Genomic DNA, 15,538 nt, shown 5'->3' with positions numbered 1-15,538 from the left:
ATATCCGCAGTTGGTGTTTGCAGCCTCCAAAACCGTTATACCTTCGCGGAGCGCACTGTTGAGACGCAGCAGAGGTTCTTAACCCCTGGAAAGCTGAGGTCTTTCGTGCATATCGGCCTCAGTCCTCGGCGGCTCCTCTCTCTGGGTGCAATACCGCGCTTCGGGTTCCCACTTCTTGTTCTCGGGGGCGTGTGCCTCGCCGCATGCGTTCTCCTATTCACTCTGAGCGCTCTCGTCGCTCGCTCCTCGCTCGTCATCGCCGTGGTACGCACTCGTTGTGCCGCTGTTCGGGAGCGAACTCCGCACAGACTTCTCGCCGTTCTCGACTTCTTTCTTCCCTTCTCTGTCCGAAGACAGCGTGCAGGGCGGCCTCCTCCCACCGAGCGCAGGTGCGTTGAGCGCACCGGACATTCTGACGTTGAACGCCTTGAACTGATCTAGGCACGACGCCTTCTCCAGCTGGAAAAACAGGAAAAAAACGAAACCGACGATCAAGACCACAAACAGAAACAAGGAAAACACCCCATGCTACCGCTTCCCCGCAACGCCTGCACGGCTCCCTCCTGGAGAGGTTTTAAAATTTCATGGACACGCCACCCGATCGCAGAAGTTGTCGCTTCACTTGCAATCTACCGCAACCTCCCCTCACAAACACATCACCTTCCTGCCGTCTATACACCTCCCACAGTCCCCGTTGCCCGTGACCCAGCCGCCTGCCGCTCCATTGACGACTGGCGTTCGCTCTGTCAGTGGCACGTCTCTCGCTTTGTTTTCTCTAGCTGTGAGCCCCTTCCAGTGTTCTTTCTTCGCCGCTGTTCGCTTCGCTTCCGGCTCCTCAGTCCGCCGGGGTCCTCTCGCTTCGCGGCCTACCTCGTTGCTTCGCACCTCCCTTTTCTCATTCGTCCGCTCTTTCTCCTTCGCATCTTTCCCCAAGGTGGATCCCGCATGCGCTCCCTTTCCTCTCCCCTCTTTCGCTCGCGTGTACATTTCCTGCATTTGAAGGCGAAGCGTGGTCTTCTCCGCGTCGGCGCCCGTCTCTGCCGCGCTTCGGGGCTTAACCTCTTCGGCCCTTGCCGCGAGGGCGTAGCCCGGCGGCGTCGGCACAGGCGTCCGCATCGGCTCTGGAACCGACGAAAGCGAGGTGGAAGACAGCACTGCCAAGAGCGACGCGGCGACTGCGTCCGGTGTAGCGACGCACGGCGGCGCGTGAGCCTGGAGAAGGCGAAGCGTCGACAAAGGCGACGCCACACCACCCTTCTTCGAGAGAGCCGGCGACAAGGCGGACGACGTGGTGCCGAACGCATTCAGGTTCAGTGCTGGGGCCGCGACTGCGCAGGACGGCGGCACCGTGGCAGCTTGCGAAGACACCGAGAGAGGAGAGAAAGACGGAGAAATCGCAGCGTACGGCGCCACACCAAGTGTCTCCGTGCGGCAGGACAGGGAGCGAAGCGTCAACGGAACAAACTCCGGAGCATGCGGGTTCAAGGTGGGCAAACTGGAAGGCGACCTGTTCCCCGACGCCGTCTGTTGTCCTCCGGAACCGGCCTCGTTCTCCCCGAGCTCCTGAGAGTCACACGCAGGCAAAAATGCGAGGTGACTGAAACAGAAACACAAAACAGCTACCCCGCGCCTCTTTTCCCATTCCCCTCTTTCCACCAGAAAGTGACCGCCGCAGAAAAGAAAGCCTCCCCCTCACTTCCCCGTAGAGTGCCTTCCGTCTCTCGCTGTCTCCTTTTTTCTCACCCTCGCCCTTGCCGTGTCGTTATTCCCGCAGGCGCGAGATGCTAGCCCCCAACACAGACGGGCGTCTGCCCTCCGCATTTCGTCGCTCGAACGTCTCGAATCGACATTCTCGCGCCCCATTTGGACCTATCTCCCGGCTGTGGTGCTCCGATTTCTCTCGCCTTCTCTGCAGCGTATACCTCGCGTTTTCCTTCGCCGGACGCATGGGAGAGAGACGCGTCGCTCGCCCCTTCCTCGTCTTCTCCCTTAGAGCCCTTCCGCGCCTTCTTCTCTTCATGTCGGAGTCGCCTGCCGGTCCCGCCTACTGCGCGTCGCAGCAAATTTGCGCCGACAGAGATGTAGGTTTTCGCACTCTTGAGAACCTCCAGGCACTCCGGCGAGAGCGACGCGCTGCGCGACTCTAGCTCCTTTTGGAGAGCCGCGGCGGCGGGCGGATCGCAGACTGACGCCGCAGCGAGGAGACGATCTAGCCAACTCGCGTCGATTGCGTGGCCTTCGTCGATCATCTCCAGCAGCCACTGGGACTGCAAGGCGACGTCTTTGCGGCTGAACAGACAAGCAGAGACACGCAACTTCCTTTTCGCGGCCGCTCGCCGAGACACACAGAGACACATGGGGCGACAGCGCACTCTGAGCGCCACCGGATCCCCTGCGAAAGGCCAAGAGTCCTGCGCGCGCGACCTCGAACGAGATCGAAAGTCGAGAAAACTGGCAGACTCGCTGCGCACACTGTGTGTGGGAAGATACCGGCCGGCCCTTTATCCACGCAGAAGCCAGGTTGCAAGACATTCGGTGTTTTCGAGCATGCGCACGTAAATCGAGGACGCGCGAATGCCCGACACACTCGCGTGCGCACAGCTGTCTACACAGAACGCGTTCCATCAGTGTGATCGGTGCCTGCCGAGGAGGAAGAGGGCCGCCAGGCGGATGCAGCTCGAAGCGCCTTTGGCCTGTCGCGAAGGACGAAAGCGACGGGGACATCGCGTCACAGGAAAAACCGTGTCAGTCCGCCGCACCGGACCACGCGGTCGGCGATTATCTCATAACTGGAGTGATATTCAGTATCCTAGGTACTATAATGTCTCTGTTTATTCGATTTGAGTTATACAGTTCTCGATCGCGTATCATTTGTACAGAGACAAAATCTACTTATATAATGTGATAATAGCAATACACGGTCTAGCTATGATCTTTATGTGTGTCTTACCTCATCGCGATTTGGACGAGGAGTGTGTAGCTCCTGCGATCAATCTTGACGTTTGCTGCGCGCAGGCTGTCGTGAACGGTGATCGCGATGTCGAGTTGCTTGAGCTTCATGGCTCTGTCGCAGGAAAAAAGCGGAAAGGAAAACCCCGCAAGTTCTGCCATCCGGACTCCCGCGACTGAAAAACGCCTGTTTGTCAAGCGCAAAAAACGTACGCCTTTTGGCCGTTCCCGGGAGAAACACACCACTCGCGAGAAAGCGCTGGAGAGCCTGTCGTGTCGCGTATCTCCACACCTGCATCGGGCGCTGAACCCGGAAAAAAACGTACACCTTTCCCTTCCCGGACGTAAACACCTACCTTTCAAGGACGTGCTCAAACTCTCCCTTTGCGGGAGGAGTGGTCTTGTTCAGGCGGGTTTTTTCTGCCACCTTGGACGGGCTTTCAGCGCCAGTCGCCCTCCGCCACAAACCCTCCCGGTCCACCTGGTCTCGCCGCTCAGCAGCGGACTCTTCGTCGCCCGTCACTCTGTCCTCCCGCGCGGAAACCCCGCGGTGCGTTGGACTCCCCCGCGCTGCGAAGGTGCCCGACTGTCGCTCGTCGGCGTAGCCACAACGACCCCGCTTCTGGAGGTCTTCGGAACTGAACCCAGCCTCCGTGGCAGAGAGCGATTCGAGCGAGTCTTGCGAGGAGGCCACCAGCACGGAACCTGTCGACCCGTTTGAGGCTCCACCTGAGAAACGCGACGCGCGGGAATTCTGGAAGGAACGGAGACGCGCCGAGGGATCGACCGCCTCACACCGGAGACTCCGCACCAACTCGAGAGACGACGACGGCAAGAGCAAGTCCTCCACCTGACCGCAAACAGAAGGGCTACCCGCGTCTGTGTAAGGGGAGCACGACAGCTTCTCGTCCTCCCGACTTCTCCCCATGAACATCGCTTGCCGCTCTTGCTGGAGAACGACAAAGAAAGAGTGAGACTGGCGGGAGGAGCATGGGCAACCGCGCGGAACCCTGAGGAAACCAGCGCCAAGGGCCCTCTCTGGGACGACACTTGCGTGGCGCGGAGAAACGGATGGTTGCATGCGCCGTTTCTCGTCTTTTTCTCACTCCCTCAGCTTGCCAGCTATCGAGGTTTTTGAGGTCTAGTTGTGTATACACCCGGAAACGGTCTATGTGAGCCTCTTCGGCTCAGCAGGAAAGGCGAATCACAGATGTCGAGTTCGGGTCCTGCACCAGTTCTGCATAGAATAAAAAAACTTCGCTGCAGGTTTCGATGTTTTGCGTTCGAATCTGTCCCTGATTCTCGCACGTTGAGTCGGGTCGTTTGACACGAGCTAGCTTACCATCGCAAGGCGACACTGAAGCATGGACCTCCGAGGGTACATCCGCCGTTCCCTCATATCGCTGATGTCGTCTTCGTCGTGAAGCGTGCCTGCTGCCTTCCACACGCTGGAAAGCGACTCGACCGAGGAGCCGGGGAAGGAACACTGCAGCCGCCTGTCATCGGAGCCGTCAGTCCTCTTTCCTACAGCCTTAAGGTCATATGCACTGCCTTCCGAGCGGTCGGCAGCGCTTCTCTCATCCTTGCCGGCGCGCTTGTTCGAGTCTCCCTCCGGCGCGTGTGTCGACACCGAATCCGAGACGCCCTCGAGGGCGGCAAGAAGAGCCGCCGGCAGCATTCTGCTGCGGCCGCTCTTTGCTTTCTCCTCGACTCTCGGAATCCCCTGTGGACGTGCACCGAGCGGGGCGGGGAAAACCCGGGAAAGAGACGAGATCGACGAGTCGGAATCGAAAAACACCGTGAGTTTTTCCTTGGACTTGAGCGGCCATGGCACAGCGTCTTCCGCGCAAGCGAGACCGGGCTCCGGCTCCACGCCTGCATTCTGGGCATCTGCGGGAGGAGAGACGAAATCCCCGGAATGCGAAGAAGACAGCCGGAGGTCGTTCGGCAGAGCCTCAAATGTTGAACATTCGGAGTGGACGAGGCTGGCATCCTGCTTGGGAGTGGAAAACCCCTTCTTCTGCGGAAGAGGCGTCACCTCGCCGATCATGAGCGGCGGCGACTCCGGCGAGGCGCAAGAATTCGCCTTTGGGCACGATTCATCGCATGAACCGGTACACCGACGTCGTACTGTCCTCCCGACGAGGTACAGCAGAAGACCCGCCTGAAGACAGAGCGAGTTCGAGGCAACCACACAACGGCTGTGTGGACACACAGAGAGACGTGAACGCGCGCACGCTCGCAATCCAGCGTCGGAGACGCAAAAGACCACAGACCTCGCCCGTACAAACGCCGGAAAGAAAGTGCACAGCACAACGCAGCGAGAGTGGACAGGCACGGGCACACCTGACGGGGCGGGCGAACCACAGAGACCCGAAAAAAGAGAACAACTGCCGTGAAATCGCACGCGTACAACTCAAGAAGTGCCGAAAAGAAACGATCTACTTCGACGCGTGCGCCCGTTCTTTAGTGATCAAACAGTGGGGGCCAAGAAACCTGCCGTTTCTAGAAAGCGAGCGCGCGCCGCCAGGCCACCCAGTTCGCCGACCTTTCCTGCGCGGTGTCGGCGCAGAAAACAGAAACAGTACGCAGCGTCACGGAGCTAAAGAGAAACAATCAGAGAGGCTTTTACGCTATGTGTGTCCTTGCTTTACAGCGCCCGCTGACTCGAGGTGAACATGTGTGTTTTGAAAAGACCACCCCCTGCCGTTATACAAAAGTGACTACGCAGCCCGTAGAGCTCGTTGCCAAGCCAGACCTGTTAGCGAAAACGGAAAGGAACCATTGCGTTTCCTTCCGTCTTACCAACTCAATAACGATGATGACGAGGACGGCGAGGATCCATCTTTCGGATTCGAAGGAAAATCCCCTGTCCGACGGCAACGCAGCCAGCTGGAAGGGCTGGGACGAAGGTCCGACGCTGGCGTCCAGCGTCGATGTCCCCATCGTTCTTTTTTCGAGGACGAAGCTGGCTTTAAAAGGCAATAAGCGGAAAAAAACAAAACCCGTCCGGCGGCCGACGGCGGCTTTTTTGAGCGTCGTCGGACCTAGCGGAAGACACACAGAACCGCGAGATGCATTGGGGCAGACCCGCAAACGGCGTCGTGTCTACTTTCCACGGGGCGGCGAGAGGCGCGATGCGTGCCGCAAACGGAGGAGCGGTTCAACTAGTTTGCTCTTCCCGGAAAAAAAAATATCGACCTGCTTTTGCTTTTCAGGTTAAATCCAGTGTCGGCGTAGATGTCTCCGCTATCGCGGCTCAGCAGAAAACACACAGGCAGTCTCCTCCCACGCCGACGAACCCCGAAAGACACGAAGCCAGAGGCAGTATCTCCTGACTTGGCGGAAAATCTGGACCACAACGCTGCAAAAGAGATCAGGTTGCCCTCCCCTCCGGCGACGCTCCGCGAAATGTTTGCAAAGGGACCGGGAGAACGCAGCCAGGAAGAAACGGGACAGAACGTTTTCTCGGTGAGTCGAGACAGACGCGCAAGGGCGCTTACTTTGTGGCCGTTCGTCGAGGGAAGCTTCTGAACACAATCCACAGGAAACGCGTCAAAACACACGCTGTGTGCTGGTTCCCGCCTGTGGACGGTGTGCCTGAACTGAGGTTAGCGCAGGTGTCGGAGTTTGCATCACAGACAGGACACTGGCGAAGAGCGTGCAGCGGCAGTGACTATACGGTGAACAGAACTCGGGGAGAAAGTGTGTTCAAAACGCGTCTGCAGGTGGGGGCAGTGATGAGTCAAACGAGATACCGTCCGAGCTACAATTAACTGTGTCTCGATGTCACGCGCGACTCGAATACAGTAGCCACTTCCGCTCTTTTGCGGCACGACAGAACCGCTTCACAACGCTGCTGGAGGACAGCCGCGATTGGCCAGAAAACCACAACTAGAAGACGCACATCAGCAAACGAGTGTATATCCCTGCCGGTGGAAGCGGCAGAAGAGTGCCGCGAAACAAATTGGAACCGCCGTGTGACACAGAGACAGCCGCGTTTTCGTGTTCACGTAAGAATGCACTTGAGTGCCGCACACTGCTTTGGAAGGTATATCCGGACGAAAATGGAACGGAAAACTAAGAGCATCGGACATGAAGCATCGACCAGTGACGCAACAGGGCGCAGTCTGGCTTCACGGGTAAAGGAGCCGTTTGCCAATGTAGGTACAAGAAATTCTCCCCAGAAAGACGTGGTGTTTGATTGGCTTCATGGCGTTCCACTGCAGCGTACGGGAGTTTAACGGTCTCCAATATATGCAGCCAGATCGGGGTTTCCACAGAAAGACAGTTCCGTGACGCTGGCAACACCGGCAATCGAATCCCCCTGGTCGCAGTCCCCGTTCAGTAAGCGTCTAGCGCCATGTCTATTAAAAGAATTCGTCACCTATTTTCGATATATTGTTTGCTGCGCGAGACACTAGCTAGTCCATATGAAAGATTTCAAGTGTAGGGCATCCATTGCGTGGGACACTTTTTGACGCCCCTGCTGAAATTCTGTTGAGGGTGTCGATGGGGGGGACAAGCAAAGTGTGTATCTGGCGCGGTGAACGCGACAAAGGAGCAAACACAACTGCAGGCGCCTGGCATGAATCACACTTGGACAAATTGTACCATTACAGTTCAGGCCCCGGTACTACGATCTACGAATCCACAAGGTCGAGCTTTTGAGGAAAGGGGTCCTTGCACCCGGAATTCGGTAAAAACGCGTCTGCCACGGCAAGAGCCTCCGTTATCCTTTCGATTGGAGTCAGGTTATGCAACGCGTCTCACCTCAAAACAGATTCAAATCCAGTCTTCTTGTCGAGCAGTCAAACCTCTGGAACGTGTCACCAGTTGACCTCAGGAATGACCAAGTTGCCCTCGTCCCATTCCCTGAAAATGACCATGAGACAGCCACAGGGTTTTCCAACCGTTCCATTGCAGATGTTCCTTCAGAACGCAGCTATCCCTTCAGTACGCGTCTAGTGCTGTGCCTTCAAGGTGGCTCAAATCGGCGCGAAGAGCAAGAGCGGCTGTGCTCTAGCAGTTTGGGGGTTTGATCTGGGAGAACTGCTTTCTTGAATTCCAATACTGTTTGATTTTCTTCCGGCTAATCGAACTCAGCGAAGAGGGCTGTACCCCCCGTATGCCACCCAAGGGAACTCAAAGTGAACCTGGCTCTTCAACTGTGTGCAGACACGTTTTCCCTCAGCTTCTGCGAGCGCCCATGTTTCCGTTTTCTCTCGGCAAAGGCAGAATCAACCGGCGCGCGCGCGCGACCGTTTTTGTGACTGTGTGTGTCCAGTGGGGCGCGTCCTGCAAGTTCTCGACAGGAAGATACCTGTTTTTCAGTGCCGACGAAAAAAAAAGCGACGATCGCCTCCGCCGAGCCGTTTCCGGCTGAACTCCTGTCGTCCTCCGAGACTCAGGAAAGACCGCACCACAGCGCTGGCTCGGCCGCTCGATTTGCTCTTGTTTCGGAAGAAGAAAAACGGTCAAGACAAGGTCGACGCTGCGCGCGGACACAGCGTGTTCTCCCTGTTCGATTCTCCCGGTGGACGAAGGCCAAAATCCATTTAAGGCGTGTCTCGCGGCAGACTTTCTGGCAACAAAGAAACATGGAGCAAATGAATTCCACCAAAAGAGAGCGAGAGGCTGACCAACCGCGGCTCGCGCAATATTATTCTTGCGAAATCCAAACTTTTCAGCTACAGCCGAACCCCCGACTGTATCAGCGACCGATTCTCTGCGCGCCTGTTTGTGGCCGCGGCACAGCTAGCAGAGACGAGCGCGTAGCTTTTCAGAGATATCGGCCAGCTTCTAGTCAAAGACGCCACGTGACGGAATCCGCGGCGGGGTACCCGAGCTGATCTCTCTCTCTGCGAACCGCACGCGTCCACTGCCGGCGCGTGCTCGTCTTGTCTTTGCGGCCGCTCTCGCCGGGCGTCGCGCCTTTCGGCTAGAAATCAACTCCAGACACACGCTCGGCCGAGGAGGGCTGTCTCGCAGTGGAGAGCCTTCGTCCTGTGCACGTCCGAAAACCCGAGTTCCCTGCGACGAGGAAGAAAAAACCAGCTCCAGAAAGGTGAACTGAACTCCGCGCGCGACGACCGGCGCAGAGACCCGCGCTTGCCGCGCGTGCGCGGCTCCTCTCGCCTCTCCTGCGCGCCTGTGATGCCGGGAAAATGGCAAAACACGGGGATTTTCCAGACAAAAAGAGCTCGCACGCGGGCACACGCAGCGAGACAGCGTGAAGCGGTCGCGTCGGAACAGCTTCGCTGCGCCCTAGACCCAAAAGATTTCGACAGAAACGCTTGCCAGCCTCGGTGTGATTCAGCTGGTCTTCTAGGCGGTCTTGCGGGCTGCGAGCGAACGCAGGCAGCCGCCTCTTGGTACAGGGAGTTTTCTTGTCACCTAGCAGTCCTTGAGAGCGCCTTTAAGTAGATTGTGCAGGAGGGATATCGTCGCACAGGGTGGTTCACAGTCCTAAAAGAGCTTGGAAACGAGGTCCGTAGGTTCTCACGCGACGCAGAGGTTCATAGGGCATGCGAAAACAGCGCCGAACCACACACAGAGCGCCGTGTCGATTCACGGATCGGCCACCGAGAAACTGCCTGCTTCGTTCGGGCTACTTTGCGCGAAAAGGACGACTAAACACCCGGCGGGAAAAACAAGGACCACGAGCGCTTTCCTCGGAGCGCAGCGAGAAAAGGCTTGTGCGTCAGAGCCTTGAGAAAAACACATGTCCTCCAAACTGGAGTCAAAACTCGCGCGTTTGTTTCGGGGGCGGCCTTCGCGCCCCGTGGACGCCGAGCGGACGGGTCCCAGGCTTAAGAGCTCGACTTTCTGAAGATCTCCATCTCCTTCAAAGCTGTCTCCGCACCTCGGAAACAACGAACTGGACACATGAATTAAACGGTCCCCCCACCCCCCCCGGCCGCCAATTTGTTCCCGGTTGACACTGGAGTTGTTTGGCCCCTCTCCGTTCAAAATCGACAGGGTTCTCTGCCGGCACATATTCACCTCGTGTCCCCTGCGGGCTCCTTTTCTTCCGATTCCCTTTGCCTCTCCACATCGTAGATTCGCCCCTTTCTCCTTCTCTTTGGCATTAGAGCCGTTATAACTCTCCCCACGATCTCCGCATTTCTTCCCGAGTCCCCGACCAGCCAACTTCCGCGTGGCTCTTTCGCCTGGCCGTCGACTTGGACTCGCAGACATCTGCAGTTTCTCTGCTCGATGTCTTCCCCCCACTGCACACACAGAGAGAGGCAACGTAGCCCTTCATCTCGGGCGCAGGAATATTTTGCCTCCCTAGGCATCCTGCGCCGCCGAAGGCTGGCCGCGGCAGCGGAAAGGCGATAAAGAGTGAACGCAGCCCCAGCGATTGTACGATTCCTCCACAAAGGTTCTTCTCTCTCTGTCTCCGGCTCGGACGAGTCCTCGTCTCTCCGCAGGAGAAGGGCTCTCGCGCTTCACCCGAGAGAAGGGGAGAGCGCCGTCGAGCACCCTGACACACAGACCACAGCGAGGCGAGTTGAAACGTGGAGAACGAGGCGGTCCTGTCGGCCTCTGTCCCCTCTGTGTCGTCTCTGTACCCTTTGCGTCGTCTCTGTCCACTCTCTAGCGTCTCTGTCCCCTCTCTAGCGTCTCTGTCCCCTCTGTGTCGTGTCCGTGCTTTTCCTGCGGTTTCTCTCACCGAACAGACGCTTAGCGCTCTGCTGAGGCTCTCTTTCGCCGCTGCTTTCTCGTCACCCTTTCCTTCTTTTTCCCTCCTGGCCTCGTGCCTGTTTTCCCCTTGTGTCTTCGACTGTCTATTTCTCCTCCGCGAGTTTCCTGCCGTCCGTTCCCACCTCGTTTTCTTCGGCACACAGCTACCCCACGACTCCTTGTGCTTTTCGTGCTCTGGAGTTCCCCTTCTTCGTGTGTGGTTCGCCGCTCTTCGGCTTCCCTCCCAGTCCTTTCCTCGACGCGTCTTTATCTCGTCTTCACCATGAATCTTATTCTCATCAAGAGGCGACAGATACGGCGAGTCCGCGCAGGTCCGCCGACCGCCCCTGAGCACGCAGAGACGGCGAGAGGAGACACGGGAGAAGAGGAAGAAAAGCTCTTGGTGGATCTGCCGAGTGCCGCCGCACAGCACTGCCTTTCTGTTCTTAAAGTTCAGGTGAGCGCGGAAACCGACGCCAGAGCTGGATTTCTCCCTCCCGTGTGCGCTCTAGTGCGAAAAATAAGACGTGGACGTCTTTGTCCTTGTCTTTCGGCTCGTGAGGAACTTCCCCAGTCGTGGTGTCTCCTCATCTCCGTAGGTCGGAAGCACAGTCAAGGTCGGGGTGTTCAATGGAGGCGTCTGCACGGGAAAAGTCGTGGCCATCAACGGTCAATCGCCAGCATGCGTCCAAGTCCAGCTGGAGAGAGACATTGCAAAGTAAGCGAGGCGTTTCGCAGAGAGGACGGCCACGCGAGAGCGACGGAAAGGAGGTCGTTCAGCGAGAAAAGGGCGACAAAGAGAAACTGCCTTTTGTGGGGCGATGCAGAGACGCCGTAAGGGAAGGAAATGCAGGGGAAAGAATCAACGCGTCCGCGATTTACAATCCGCGACACGGAAAGATGAGCGAGCGAGTGCTCTTCCTCTTTCCGAACAGCTGCGCCTACGACGGTCCTTTCTCTCGGACTGTTCCGTCCGTCTCGCCGAAGCGTCTTCTCCCTGCCTTTCTTGATTTCTTGCACACGCCCGCCGTCTCGCAACGTATATTGTTTGACTTCCGACCTTCAGCGGGTTTCTTCCACCGCGGGTTTCTTCCACCGCGTTTCGAACAGCTGCGCTGGGAGTCCGTTTTTGTTCCCTCTTTTCTGTCCCTGTCTTCGCCGCAGGGAAGCGTGCGCGTCTCCTGATTCTCTGATTGATCTTCTTCTTGCCATACCTCGCCCCAAGACGCTCGACAAAATTCTCCAGGTGCGTGTGCGTGACGGCAACTTCTCCCGACAGCAGAGGTTCGCAGAGAGAGGGGTCTTCGTCGTCAGCTTTCCGTTCCGCGTTGCTTCTTTTCCGCGCACTCTCTCTCCGATTCGTGTTTTCGAGGCTCGCCCGTCTTCTCCCTGCCTCGCGCGAGTTGGTGCACCTTTTTTCGTGTGTGTCGCTTCTCCGTTCTCGTGCATTTCGGGGGCCGTGGCGTCGCCGTCCAATCCCTCAATCGCAGGTTCGGTCACGTATCAATCTCGTGTGTCCCGCTGCACTATGTAGATTTTTCTGTCGGTTCTTTTGCGCCTCTCTGGTCGCCAGTGCGTGGCTGATTCGTACGACCTCCCGTCTCTTCTCTGCTTCCGAGGCGTCATTCTCTGAGACTCCAGTTCTCTGCGGCGCGCGTTCTGCCTTCCGGTGGTCCGAGCCTTTTTTCCTCGTCCCCTGCGTTCGCGGCCTCGGCGAGCAGCTCCTGTCTCCGTGGCTTGCGCGTTTTTCGCTCCCGTCTTCTCTCTGGCAGGTCAGCGCAACTCTCGGCGTGGGGCGCGTTCTCCTCGTGTGCTCGGAACGTGTGGAGAAAGGTTATCTTTCGAGCCCGAAGCTCTCGAGAGAAAACATCGAGAAGCAACTCCAGACAGGTACGTCTCCGTCACACCTTCTTCGGGGTCCTGAGGAAAACGAAGACGAAGGGGGGGAAAAGGGAAAAACGAGCGGCCAGAGGAGAGGCTTCAAGAGAGAGATCTATTGCGAAGACGTGCAGTTCAGTCTCACGTTCGGCTCGCTGTTTTCTGTCACGCGCCATCTCCCCCGTTCTCTGCCTCCGAGACGATTCGTCTCGAATTCCACTCTGTCTCGCAAATCGTTTCCCCGCACAGGCCTCGAACAAGGCGTGTCCACGCGAGTCCCTGAGGTCCAGGTGTTCGCCTCCTGGCAAGCCCTCATGGCGTTTTTGCGCCGGTCGTATTTGCCGTGCCCCGTCCACTCCCAGAAGGCGAGAGGCGCGGAAGACAGCGAAGGCCATTCCTTTTCTTCGCGATCCGAAGCAGGAAACCGGTCCCCGGTGACTGCTGTTCCTTCTGACGCGTCGCGTGCTTGCGGCGACAAGGCCAGACAGGACAGTCCAGAGCACGTACAGCCGAATAAATCTACCAGTTCGTGTCTTTGCGGCAATGAGGGAGAACGGACAACTGCAGAGAGCGGCGAGCTGCTCTGCGAGCGGGACGAACAGAAGGACCCTCGCGAAATCCCGTGGTGTTGTTTCACGAGCGCAGTCGGACGTTCTCGCCGCCTGATTGCCCACCCCGGAGTAGACGCCACGCTGGGCTCCATAAAAGTAAGCGGCAGAAATCCTCTCTTCGTTCCTCGGCCCGTGTCCCCACAGTGCGCAACAAGGGCGTACGTTGTGGTGTCAGTTGCGGCGCGAACTCGTGTATATGGGCGTCGGGCGTCCTGGGCCGGCTGCTCGAAGACGAGCACCCCTGAAAAAACGTGCTGAACGGTTCTCTGTTTTTTGGCAGATGCACGCGCACTCAAGAGGAAGAGTTCTCGTTGCCATCGGTCCCGAGGGCGGATGGCTAGACCAAGAAGTGCTCGAGCTGAGCGAAACGCAAGGCTTTGAGTTTTTCTCTCTAGGCGACCGAGTGCTCCGGTGCGAAACCGCGGTCGTCTCCGTCATTGCTCAGGTCAGGCTCCCTTGTCCGCCGTGGCGGCGCCTGGCCTCGATCGAAAAGGAACGCGAGCGTCAGTGCACATGCATCCAAGCGTTTGTTTTTTGTGTTTATATCTGTCTTCTCGAGTCCATCCCGACTCCGGCTCGGCGGAGACAGACGCGTACACATACATGTGGTGTGCATATGAAATTCCAAGTGCTGGCGCGTTTCTGGGACGCACGGTGCAAAGCACAGGAAGGAAGCGAGTTCTTTGGCTCGAGCTCGGGGGGATCCCTGCATGCGTTTTTCGCTGAAAGCTCCCCGGGCGCTCAGTGGAGGGCTTTTTTCCAGTCCGCGTTCGAGGCTGCGCCCCGTCCGCGCAGGACGTGTGCGAAGCGAGTAGTCTGAGGCGCTGAAGACAAAGCAGATCTAACCTTTTTTGAGGGCCAAAGAGGGTTCGAGAACAGGCCAGGTCTAACTTTTTTTGGCCGCGGCTGTGGACTGCATCAATCTGACCGTCTGGTGTGTCCTTCGTGTTGTTTGACAGCTGAATATGCTTCTACAGGATGTGACGCTTCGCGCTGGACTCCCACCTGCGTGTGACATCCCGGAGGGGGAGTGCGAGGCGTTCCCAGTTTTTCAGGGAAGTGTTTCGATGGACGCGTGTTCCGACCGGAATTCACCTAAAACAGAGCGGCGCGCAACGGCGGGCGACCACGAAACACCTGCCGGACGAGCAGAGTGCGAAGAGCGCCCTCGTTATCTTCCCGCTTCTTCACCCAGTTGTGGAGGAACGACACAGCCCTCTAAAAAGGGAAGAAGCAGGGACGGGGTGCGCCAAATTCACTGCGACGAGGATGGACGGGTCATTGTGTTGCCACAGAAATTCTCGCAACACAGGCCAGCAGCTGTGTCGCCAGCGCCGGGAGAATAGAGTGCAGGTACGCGTTGCAGGGGAGCACTGTTTTTGTCGCGTCGAACGGAACGGCAAAACACCGGAACTTTCCTTCGCTATTCTGTCCTACCCTTTATCTCGGTGGTGCACGAGAATTCCCAGTGTTGCTGCGTAAAAGTCGTCAGCTTCCCACCAGAAGCTCAGGGCCGTCGAGATAAACAGCTACACCTTGCCTCGATCGATACACGAGACTTTCCGTCTGTGAGGCATTCACCTTGCGGTTCATCGCGCCTAAATTCCCTCCATGCTAGAAAGACACTGTAGGCGCCAGTGAGGACACTTGAGTCCTCAGTAACGTGAAGCTGGAACCGAAACGTCAGCGCGCGCGTCGGCGAGGAAGAACTGTCTTTGCAGGAAAAGACCAAACCTCTCCTCGATCGCGAACACAGAGAGATACAGAGAAACCTCCTGCCGTGACCCGGGATCGAACCAGGGACCTTCAGATCTTCAGTCTGACGCTCTCCCAACTGAGCTATCCCGGCTGCTCGGGCTGGGGGGAACTTGGTGGTTTCGCTAGATTGGAATGGTTCTTTTTATTCAAGGACTGTGTGAAGATAAACCTGGTGCACACAAGACTGTGACCCAGCAGTGGACCTTCCAAATTGCAGCGGACAGGACGATACTAGTGGATTCTTTCCGTTGCCGACACTTTGTGGAGTCTCCTGTCCATACCAGGTGCTGTTCACTACGAGAGCGACGTGCACGCACACGGAAAAAGTTTGTGCGATGCAGAAGAAACACCAAACACGCCTCTTCAAAGCCGAGAGATACAAGGCTCGCCCCGATGCTTGTGACCGGACTTCTTGGCTTTCGTTCCGCGTCACCGAAAATGCAAGAGGTGCGCGAACAGAGAACCGCGCCTCTCTACACAGAAGCATTCGAAAGAAAAAGAGGCCGCCGAGTGTAGGGGGGACCGTACGGCGACGTCTTTGGAACAAGCAAGAGCCAAACTTTGCAGCCGCGTCCTTCCCTGTGGAAATTTCCTTTTGAAACACCAAATCGTGGGGAAAAGGCGTTCGAGGAAAGACCTCCGCCTTCTTGCCT

At 57.4% G+C, this 15,538-nt stretch overlaps 2 protein-coding genes and 1 non-coding gene across 3 annotated transcripts; 1 reads left to right on the top strand and 2 right to left on the bottom strand.

The window, feature by feature from the left end:
* Positions 1-213: 213 nt before the first annotated feature.
* NCLIV_003640 (conserved hypothetical protein) lies at positions 214-5,895 on the bottom strand (the record flags this gene model as incomplete). The annotated part of the gene is made up of 7 exons (XM_003879865.1): positions 214-459; positions 871-1,563; positions 1,923-2,289; positions 2,951-3,064; positions 3,306-3,898; positions 4,292-5,113; positions 5,755-5,895. The coding sequence occupies 7 exons, from the start codon at positions 5,893-5,895 to the stop codon at positions 214-216; spliced, it is 2,976 nt and encodes a 991-aa protein (XP_003879914.1).
* A 5,026-nt stretch (positions 5,896-10,921) lies between these two features.
* NCLIV_003630 (conserved hypothetical protein) lies at positions 10,922-14,473 on the top strand (the record flags this gene model as incomplete). Its single annotated transcript, XM_003879864.1, has 7 exons — positions 10,922-11,095; positions 11,238-11,356; positions 11,803-11,884; positions 12,411-12,528; positions 12,766-13,223; positions 13,408-13,572; positions 14,087-14,473. The coding sequence occupies 7 exons, from the start codon at positions 10,922-10,924 to the stop codon at positions 14,471-14,473; spliced, it is 1,503 nt and encodes a 500-aa protein (XP_003879913.1).
* Positions 14,474-14,903: 430 nt separating this feature from the next.
* NCLIV_t020008 lies at positions 14,904-14,976 on the bottom strand. The gene has a single exon. It is a non-coding gene; the product is annotated as a tRNA-Phe (tRNA).
* Positions 14,977-15,538: the final 562 nt, after the last annotated feature.

The sequence above is a fragment of the Neospora caninum genome, chromosome Ib (genome assembly GCF_000208865.1).
Source record: "Neospora caninum Liverpool complete genome, chromosome Ib".
In the NCBI taxonomy this organism is placed as follows: Eukaryota; Apicomplexa; class Conoidasida; order Eucoccidiorida; family Sarcocystidae; genus Neospora; species Neospora caninum.
The sequence above is the reverse complement of the archived record's forward strand: the minus strand, read 5'-3'. Positions and strand labels throughout refer to the sequence as shown.